Source organism: Ptychodera flava, chromosome 1 (assembly GCF_041260155.1).
Source record: "Ptychodera flava strain L36383 chromosome 1, AS_Pfla_20210202, whole genome shotgun sequence".
NCBI lineage: Eukaryota > Metazoa > Hemichordata > Enteropneusta > Ptychoderidae > Ptychodera > Ptychodera flava.
The window spans coordinates 3,964,698-3,975,892 of record NC_091928.1 but is presented as its reverse complement, the minus strand read 5'-3'; the positions used below and the strand labels follow the sequence as shown (position 1 = coordinate 3,975,892).

The window sequence follows — 11,195 nt, the reverse complement described above, 5'->3', positions numbered from 1 at the left end:
ATGCAGGAACATATGTTCTGCCTCCCGGTCAGACCAGAGATGAAAGTCCTCATGAAGTTTGTCCTCACTCTCACTACAGTCCTAAAGTGCTGAAGTCAAGGCCAGTTTCACAGAAAGGGTCAGGATGTCAAAATCAGTTGATACTGCAGCTTCTTTAAAAAAATCCTGAGTTAAAAGCACACGTGCAAAATCTTTGTCTGATTTAAGACGTGCTCTCAAAAGACCAACTTCATCACATCCAGAAAGCTTTTCACCTATTGTTTATTTGTGTTGTTTTATTATCTTTGCTGCATAACTTTTGCTTTTTTATTTTGAAAACTCTGTTCGCTCAGAAGAAAATAAAAGAGAAACTGCAGCATTGACATGACTCGACCCCTTCCCTTTCAAATGACAACATAAGCCTGACAGCTGACCGTATTTGGTTTGGACCCATTGTAGCAGTTTTATCGACATTAAGCCCAAGTCCATTGACCATATTTACTCGTGATTTCAACAACTTAAATTTACGAAAGAAATTTTTAAGCATAGAATCACCGGGAGAGGCACTTTTAGCCTGATTTATTGATCTCACCATATTTGTTAGAACAATATCACAGCTTCCAACAGCATAAAAGCGTGAACAAACCATTTGCAAAGAACACAGTTTTCAGTTTTTCAAATTGCTTATAATCATTAACACCATCCAAAATATTGCAACAAAATCCAAAAATTTTAATCAAAAGTTCTTAGGAAATATCTAGAATTGAAGTAGAAGGTGAAGAAGGACAACCTTGCCCTTCATTTCCACAGGAACATTTCCTGAGCAAGTAACTTGCCTTGGCAGCTGCTTCCATAGACTGTCACTTTCTTGGATTTGGTCTTAGCATTTAAAATTGCCAATAGTTCACAAAATGTTATGCCAAAATTTACTTGACGTCTTTGATGTGAACTTGAAATTTACTTCAAGATTTGCCACTCAAAAGAAAGAAAATTTCACCAGAGACCTCTGAACATAAACTGGAAATAACACTTTTTCTAAAACTGTACTTGACGGGTAACTCAACGCACGTAGAATACTAGAGTATCGTCAACAATCGGGCATGTAAAATGAAAGCGTGCGTTTTGTGCGTATGCGTACCATTAGGGGACGACTGCATTAACTTGCATGGTACCTGCAACCCGAGTCCTTGCCTGAGCAACTCAGGTGACAAACAGAAGACTTTTAATCCCCAAGGTGTGAATGTCCCAGTGTTATGTTTATCTAATCCAGCTGGTGCCATTGTAGTGCCATTGTAGGAAAGGCAGGACTGTGAAATTGATCCTCTAGGGAAGTAGGGTATTCCTAAGTTAATGAGGCCTTCCCATAGTGGTAGTATAGAACACGCACGTGTCTAGACCAATTAAGTCCTGGATAGATATTAGCATACGCGTACTTGCTATTCCTGATCAGTCGCTGTTGTGCATAAAAATTGAGTCGTCTTTTGGAAACAAAGTACTACACATTGTAAAAACTTGTATTGAAATTATTTTTTTAAAGAAAATTTGTGAATTCTGTCTATATTTCACTGAAATAATTCCGCAAAATCAAATTCGAAAGTAGGAAAGCCAGGTCAATTTATCGTGATACCGATCACAACAACACAATGTACGACTCTTTGCTTCGCTTCGCTCGCATGCACTGAGCCTATGGGCAGACGGGGTCATTTTTAGTCCCCACGGACACCGTCCGGGGGGACTTATAGGTTTGGTCATGTCCGTGCGTCCGTCCGTGCGTGCGTCCGTCCGTCCGTTCACGCAGATATCTCAGAGACGCCTGGAGCGATTTCGTTCAAACTTGGTACAAGGATAGTACCATACCTCATACAGATGCACGTCGATTTGTTTCACAATGCGATCAAATTTGGCCGTGGTAGAGGACTTTTTAGTTTTCACCTCCATAGACTCCCATGTATAAGGCAGACCATAGACTCCCATGTATAAGGCAGTCCATAGACTCCCATGTATAAGGCAGTCCATAGACTCCCATGTATAAGGCAGTCCATAGACTCCCATGTATAAGGCAGTCCATAGGCTCCCATGTATAAGGCCAAGATAAATAAAATTTAGTTTCTCATCGTATTCATATTGCAAAAAGGATGCAGTGACACAGTTTTTAGTCCCACAGATAAAGTCCAGGGGCTCATAGATTGGGTCATGTCAGTCCGTGAGTCCATCCGTTCACGCAGATATCTCAGACACTTTGACAAATGTCATGTGACCTTGGTGACCTTTTGACCTCGAATATACATATTTGTCCATAACTCAGTAACCACAAGTGGTAAACCTTTCATATATGGTATGATGGGACACCCTATGACGCCACATATTGTACCTCATTAATTATGTGCATATCTAATTTTGAGCGAGCCAATAGAGCTAGAGGTCTGATTTTTGGTATATATGGATAACTTAGCATACAATTTTTTTGACAAAATGTCACGTGACCTTGGTGACCTTTAACCTCAAATATACATATTTGTCCATAACTCAGTAATCACTAATGCTACACCCTTCATATTTGGTATGATGGGACACCTTATGACACCACATATTGTACCTCATTAATTATGTGCATATCTAATTTTGAGCGAGCCAATAGAGCCAGAGGTCTGATTTTTGGTATGTAGGGATAACTTAGCAATACAATTTTTTTGACAAAATGTCATGTGACCTTGGTGACCTTTGACCTCAATATACATATTTGTCCATAACTCAGTAACCACAAGTGGTAAACCTTTCATATATGGTATGATGGGACACCCTATGATGCCACATATTGTACCTCATTAATTATGTGCATATCTAATTTTGAGCGAGCCATAAGAGCAGAGGTCTGATTTTTGGTATATAGGGATAACTTAGCAATACAATTTTTTTGACAAAATGTCATGTGACCTTGGTGACCTTTTACCTCAAATATACATATTTGTCCATAACTCAGTAACCACAAGTGGTAAACCTTTCATATATGGTATGATGGGACACCCTATGGCGCCACATATTGTACCTCATTAATTATGTGCATATCTAATTTTGAGCGAGCCAATAGAGCTAGAGGTCTGATTTTTGGTATGTAGGGATAACTTAGCAATACAATTTTTTTGACAAATGTCACGTGACCTTGGTGACCTTTAACCTCAAATATACATATTTGTCCATAACTCAGTAATCACTAATGCTACACCCTTCATATTTGGTATGATGGGACACCTTATGACACCACATATTGTACCTCATTAATTATGTGCATATCTAATTTTGAGCGAGCCAATAGAGCCAGAGGTCTGATTTTTGGTATGTAGGGATAACTTAGCAATACAATTTTTTTGACAAAATGTCAAGTGATCTCAATGACCTTTGACCTCAAATATACATATTTGTGCATAACTCAGCAACCACAAGTGCTACACTCTTCATATTTGGTATGATGGGACACCTTATGACGCCACATATTGTACCTCATTAATTATGCGCATATCTAATTTTGAGCGAGCCAAAAAAGCTAGAGGTCTGATTTTGGTATATAGGGATAACTTAGCAATACAATTATTTTGAAAAATGTAATGTGACCTCAATGACCTTTGACCTCAAATATACATATTTGTCCAAAACTCAGTAACCACAAATGCTACACCCTTCATATTTGGTATGATGGGACACCTTATGACGCCACATATTGTACCTCATTAATTATGCACATATCTAATTTTGAGTGAGCGAATAGAGCTAGAGGTCTGATTTTTGGTATATAGGGATAACTTAGCAATACATTTTTTTGACAAAATGTCACGTGACCTTGGTGACCTTTGACCTCAAATATACATATTTGTCCATAACTCAGTAACCACAAGTGCTACACCCTTCATATATGGTATGATGGGACATCTTATGACGCCACATATTGTACCTCATTAATTATGTGCATATCTAATTTTGAGCGAGCCAATAGAGCTAGAGGTCTGATTTTGGTATGTAGGGATAACTTAGCAATACAATTTTTTTGACAAAATGTCACGTGACCTCGGTGACCTTTGACCCCAAATATACATATAATAATATAATAATAATATTTGGTTCTTATATAGCGCACATATCCACAAGTAGATGTGATCAAGGCGCTTTACAATTATTATTACCCCTGGTCACTGGACCTAATATGATACCACTCAACTCCCTGGGAGCAGACAACAGCTCACATGTGCAGCCAATAAGCGCAGCAGAGCTAAACGCACACATAACAACCTCTGTCCTACCAGGTACCCATCACTCCTGGGTGGGCAGAAGCAATGAGGAATAAAGTGCCTTGCCCAAGGACACAACACCTCAGCCATGCCGGGGCTCGAACTCACCATCCTTTGATCGTGAGTCCACTGCTCTAGCCACTGGCCCATGATGCCTCCTCAACTCCATAACTCAGGAACCACAAGTGCTACACCCTTCATATTTGGTATGATGGGACACCTGATGACACCACATATTGTACCTCATTCATTATGTGCATATCTAATTTTGAACAAGCCAATAGAGGTAAATGTATGATTTTTACTATATAGGGATAGACTATAGGATAGAAATTTTTTGACAAAATGTCATGTGACCTCGATAACCTTTTACCTAAAATACACGATTATGTCAATAAATAAGTAACCACAAGTGCTATGTCCTTATATTTAGTAGGATGGGAGACCTTATGACAACACATGCTTTACCTCGTTAATTATGCCCATATATAATTGTGGGCAAGCCAATAGAGGTAGAGGTCTGAATTTTGGCATATATGGATTAATTAGCAATACAATGTTTTTTTTTTCAAAATGTCGCGTGACCTTGATGACCTTTGACTTGAATATGCATATATATGCATAACTCAGTAATCACAAGTTCTTTACGCTTCCATTTGATAGGATAATAGACCTTAAGATGTCACATCTTGTACCTCATTTATTATGCACATATGTATTTCTTGGCTGGCCAATACAGCTAGAGGTTTGATCTTTTTTCCCGATTTAGAACCATAACTTAGACATGCCTCTTGTTTCAAATTGGGAACAATGACATAGACCTATGTGTCCATAGATCTAAACATATACACTTTAGTGATACTTCTTAATGACCTCATTTCCCTGCCCCCTCAAGACTAATACTCCTATTACAAGTGGGGACTATGTCATTGTCAATGACTTTTTCTTAAAGGACTACATTTGTTTGCATCATCTTGCTAAGGCGGATTGATATACTAGCGTCTGACGTAATCTATCAGCTGGCTCATTGACAATTATTTTACGGTTGAGCAGAGAAATGCCTGAACTCTGTCATCAAACATGTAGGATATCTACCGAATCAGTATGGTACATGCAAGTGTTGTGTTTGGTATTATTTTCCAGAACGCATTTACCATGAATACATGATACCATGATATGCTTTTGAATTTGCCGGTCCTCCGGTATGTCCTATAGCACGTTTGCTTGTCGTCTGCGCATAGACGGAACAGCTGGTCTGTCATCGATCTGTCAGTGCCCGTACGGTGTGATGCTCTGCTCTTTAATTTGTTCAAATTGGTAGCACTACTAGCAGGTTAATCCGATATCGACACGTGTTTTATTTAGTTACCCCGCATTTCCCTGTGCTTCAAAACCCTGCCACTTTTGGAGATCGGACATGATATCGTAGTCAAAGTCAAAATCATAGCACCATGGTTTGTTTTGATTAGGGCGCCACCATGTAAGTAGTCCGGTATGCAAATCAACAGGCCGTATCAGGCTTTGTTATGTAAATCAACAGGTCGTATCACTTTTCTATATGCAAGTATTCAATTGAATGAAAGAAAGATGCATCGATCATTCCTTTCATATGCAATCAACACGCGTATGACACTTTATTGACATGCAAATCAACATGATAAATCATGTCACTGAACTCAGTACAGACACAATACAGGGCATAGGTATATGATAAAACATGAATATCGGTAGTTTCAATGGTAGTGTTCAAATCAAATAGATTACCACCACGGATCCCCAAAATTTTTACATGCAATGATAAAATTAAGAGGAAATCTCTGTAAATGATAATTCATTTGTCCTAAAATTTCAGCCCTGGCCAATATGGTAAAGTGGGTCCCCAGATACTGCAAGATCCTAAGGAATACTTCAACCTATGTTGGATTGCGGGACTTCTGCCACGGAACATGGATCACCTAGCAACTGGCATTCCAGTGGTAAGTATTCCACTGCCTGATTTGAATTCCAACATCTGCACCACCCTGCATGCTAATGTGTGTAGGTCCAAACTCCCATTGAACACAACAGAAATGGCAGAAACCATGGCTTTGAAAAGGAGGAATCCATCACTTAATATTCAGAGTGTTTGAGACGTTAAGAAATGTACCTCACTGTCTGATTGGAAAATGAAGCAACCAGAATATTTGAAACTCAGTGACTGAATCACAAATGACCTTTCTGACAGATTCCTTAGTGTCATGCGTACAAAATTGTAGATAGCAGTTGTATTTGTCATTTGATCCATGCAACCTTTTACCCCTGTTTTTAATTTTTTGATCCACCAGTATCATACACAGCTAAAAGACATTGAAGTAGCAACAGATAAAAGGGAAGTTGTTGGTAGATCTTTCAAGAGATTAGATTCTTTTAACCCTTTTCCTGCCAAGTTCATATTTCACCATCAGGTCAAGTTGGTTAAAACTAGTGAAGCAAAACATGTCCCATATGGTGCATTTTAACAAAAACTTGAAGATTTGAAGGTCCCTGAAGACAGAGATACTGTAAACATGATTTTTACAGACTAAAGCTGCTATAACATACCAAGCCAAGTGGGTGAAAATACATATGGTTTTGGCTCAAAACTGCTTTTTACTGACTTGGCAGATGGGGAAGTGATACTGTCTGGCAGGTAAAGGGTTGAGATTGCAACATACTTCAGAAGTCAAACAGGAACCATATCTGTCGTGTATCTATTACCAAAGCCAAGAATCAGTCTAATATTGTTGAAAAGTTATAAAAAAATCACTCATGTATCATGAATAGCAACTGTCTCGCACAAAGTAATATTTTGGCCCCCTGGCAACTGACAAAGTTGTATTCTGTCTTCTCTAGCAACTGCAACGTGATGCACTGCTGACGGTGGCATTGGAGAATAATATGGTAGGCTTTTTGATAGCGTCTATCACTGTGTGGAGTGAAGGAGGTGAGAGTTTGTTATATGCTGACAGTTTCTAATTTCATAAAATTAGAAAGTTTGTCTACACTGCAAGGTCAGAATTATTATTTCAATGGGCTAGACTTGGAATTCGAATAAACCATAGTACAGACTAAACAATGTGCAAAGATAGATAAAACTGTGTGTATTCCTGTGCATCCTGTTTATCCATATGTAGTTGTTTGTGCTGCTTTAACATAGCATCTTCATCATCTGTTTTCCATAGAACACAGCAGTAGTCGGAGTGTGACTTTTTATCATGAAGTACGCCCTTAGCTTGCAAAAATGATCATCAGCATGAAAAAAAAATGACAAAAATGCTCACACCAGACATTGCAGTGATATTTTTGGCAAGCATCCCTTTTAGCAAATTTAGCTAAATCTGTCAATTCACTAATTTGAGATGTCGCTAATTTAAACTTTTCCCTATATTTACTGTAGTTAGGATATCAGAAATCAGAAATCTCTGAAAAAGCATGCAGCTAATTCAAAATGTTTACGGTACTTCCAATGAAAATGCCAGAAATTAAGCAGTGAGTGATTTAAGTCTATCCATAAAGCACACATTTGTTATCCATCCCAGGAAACTGATCAGGAATCGTAAGCATATACTCCACTTTTCAGGATTTTCTTCCGGCTGTACTTTGCGGACTATCCTGGATTGGGCCTGGAATAAAGTTGCGAGCATCAAGGAATCTATTGACAGAGTGTGCATGCCTCTCTATGATGGATATGGAACTCACCTCGATAAACAGTCCACCCAGTTGCTGGACCAGCATGCTTTGCATTTGAATCATATGGTATTGATCTCCAGGCATTGCTGGATCAGTCAGGGACCACCACTGAACAAGGTAAGTGGTCTTTTTGAAAACTTTAGAGATACAACGTGCATACAGTGTGGTGTATGTTGATTGTATTTTGGCTTCTGTAAAGCTTGGTGTAAAGGGTGATCAACGTGTGTGAAAGAGTTATGAGTGAATAATTTTTGAACTTGAAGTAATCATGTATCCACGCTTTACATCCAACTCTTCCTGAAAACATCAAATTATTACGCAAAAATATTCTACCATGCTGGTTGATTAGCTGTGAAAGAGCGCCCTCAGTGTCAGTTCCACAGCTTCCAGTTTCCTGGCCACAGTTCTGACAAAAGAAAGGCATTCATCACGGAGGTAGAACATCAAGTTTTACTGTTCCCCTGTGAACCAGGTGTGAAATAGGTCACATGTCAGTGATATGTTTACTGTTCAAAAAGACAAACTAGTAATAAAGCTATGAGCACACTGTGGTGTTACTATTCAAATATTTGATCCAAATTTCTAACAAGAGTCACATTTGAATAGTATCCATTCCTGTTGCTGGCATGGTGTAAATTCTTAGCAAGTCTGGCTGACTTTTGACTTCAGAAATAGCATCCTTTTGTCTTATAATGGTTCTGAATGGTGTGGTACGTTAAAGCCCCAAAAGCTGCAAATGTGCAATAAACTGATCTCAAAATATCCCCTGTTTTCTAAGAGTTCCTTTTGATTAAGACCCGTTAAAGACTGAAGAAGTGTATAACACTGTCATAAGTGTCAGAAGTGACATGTAAATTCAAAGGTTTTAACATCATTTTAGATTTCCCGTCATTTTCAAAAACTAATCATGTGACAAAGAAAATAAAGATTGCTACAACAAAATGTTGACCACTGTGTGCTATGCATTCAAGTAAATGGCATCATGCTTGTTAGTCCCCACGACACCGTCCGGGGGGACTTATAGGTTTGGTCATGTCCGTGCGTGCATCCGTCCGTGCGTGCGTCCGTTCACGCAGATATCTCAGACATGCCCTGGTCAATTTCTTTCAAACTTTGCACAAGGAAAGTACCCTACCCCATACAGATGCACGTCGATTTGTTTCACAATGCGATCAAATTTGGCCGTGTTAGATGACTTTTTAGTTTTCACCTCCATAGACTCCCATGTATAAGGCAGTCTCCATAGACTCCCATGTATAACGCAGTCCATAGACTCCCATGTATAAGGCAGTCCATAGACTCCCATGTATAAGGCCAAGAAAAATAAAAATTTAGTTTCTCATCTTATTCATATTGCAAAAAGGATGCAGTGACACAGTTTTTAGTCCCCACGGATGAAGGTCCAGGGAGCGTATACATTGGGTCATGTCCGTCCGTGAGTCCATCCGTGAGTCCATCCGTTCACGCAGATATCTATGATATTTTGACAAAATGTCACGTGACCTTGGTGACCTTTGACCTCAAATATACATATTTTGTCCATAACTCAGTAACCACAAGTGCTACACCCTTCATATATGGTATGATAGGACAGCTTATGAGTATGACACCACATATTGTACGTCATTAATTATGCACATATCTAATTTTGAGCGAGCCAATAGAGCTAGAGGTCTGATTTTTGGTACATAGGGATAACTTAGCAATACAATTTTTTGACAAAATGCCATGTGACCCTGGTGACCTTTTACCTCAAATATACATATTTGTCCATAACTCCGTAACCACAAGTGCTACACCCTTCATATATGGTATGATGGGACAGCTGATGACGCCACATATTGTACTTCATTAATTATGCACATATCTAATTTTGAGCAAGCCAATAGAGTTAGAGGTCTGATTTTTGGTAAATAGGGATAACTTAGCAATACAATTTTTTGACAAAATGTCACGTGACCTCGGTGACCTTTGACCTCAAATATACATATTTGTCCATAACTCAGTAACCACAAGTGCGACACCCTTCATGTATGGTATGATGGGACACCTTATGACGCCACATATTGTACCTCATTAATTATGCGCATATCTAATTTTGAGCGAGTCAATAGAGCTAGAGGTCTGATTTTTGGTATATAGGGATAACTTAGCAATACAATTTTTTTGACAAAATGTCACGTGACCTCGGTGACCTTTGACCTCAAATATACATATTTGTCCATAACTCAGTAACCACAAGTGGTACACCCTTCATATATAGTATGATGGGAGACCTTATGATGCTTCATACTGTACCTCATTAATTATGCATATATCTAATTCTGAGCAAGCCCATAGAGCTGGATGTCTGATTTTTGGTATATAGGGATAACTATAGGATAGAAATGTTTTGACCAAATGTCATGTGACCTTGATGACCTTTGACCTGAAATATACGTTTATGTGATAAATACGTAACCACAAGTGCTATGTCCTTTATATTTAGTAGGGTGGGAGACCTTATGACAACACACGCTTTACCTCATTAATTATGCACACATCTAATTCTGGGCAAGGGAATAGAGCTAGAGGTCTGATTTTTGGCATATAGGGATTAATTAGCAATACAATTTTTTTTCAAAATGTCACGTGACCTTAAGACCTTTGACCTTGATTATACATATATATGCATAACTCAGTAACCACAAGTTCTATACCCTCCAATTCTGATAGGATATTAGACCTTAAGATGTCACATCTTGTACCTCATTATTATGCGCATATGTATTTCTTGGCTGATCTTTTTTCCCGATTTTGAACCATAACTTAGACATGCCTCATGTGTTTCAAATTGGGAACAACCACATAGTGCCCATAGATCTCAACATACACACTCCAGTGATACTTCTAAATGACCACATTTCCCTGCCCCATCAAGACTAATACTCCTATTACAAGTGGGGACTATGTCATTGTCAATGACTTGTTTATTATTATCTGCGCAACTCAACCTGCGTGAGGACAAATCACAGTGCATTGTGGGAAAATTATCGTACAGTGCAACATGTATTTCATCGAGCAAGGCATTTTATTTTTTATGCTCTTCCCTACCTAGTAGTGAACATTGACTTTTCTAAATTCACATAAGTAAATCAGAGTCCCCTGGACATAACATGACATTCTTGAATACTCACAAATAATTTTTAGGTTACATTTTCATAACAAGTGTTTCACATTACCACGCTG

At 38.6% G+C, this 11,195-nt stretch overlaps 1 protein-coding gene across 1 annotated transcript; it reads left to right on the top strand.

Annotated features, from left to right (window-relative positions):
- On the top strand, window positions 1-8,144 carry LOC139150595 (protein ELYS-like). The gene is made up of 4 exons (XM_070723063.1): window positions 1-56; window positions 6,112-6,235; window positions 7,131-7,221; window positions 7,858-8,144. Exons 1-4 carry the CDS (start codon window positions 1-3, stop codon window positions 8,142-8,144), a joined length of 558 nt encoding a protein of 185 aa, XP_070579164.1.
- The last annotated feature ends 3,051 nt before the right edge of the window (window positions 8,145-11,195 follow it).

Excerpts from the sequence above, each read along its gene's own strand:
- LOC139150595 (XM_070723063.1), top strand. The coding sequence starts at position 1 with ATGCAGGAACATATGTTCTGCCTCCCGGTCAGACCAGAGATGAAAGTC. Across the intron at positions 57-6,111 it reads GAGATGAAAGTCCTCATGAA|CCCTGGCCAATATGGTAAAG; the intron begins GTTTGTCCTCAC and ends CTAAAATTTCAG. Across the intron at positions 6,236-7,130 it reads TAGCAACTGGCATTCCAGTG|CAACTGCAACGTGATGCACT; the intron begins GTAAGTATTCCA and ends TGTCTTCTCTAG.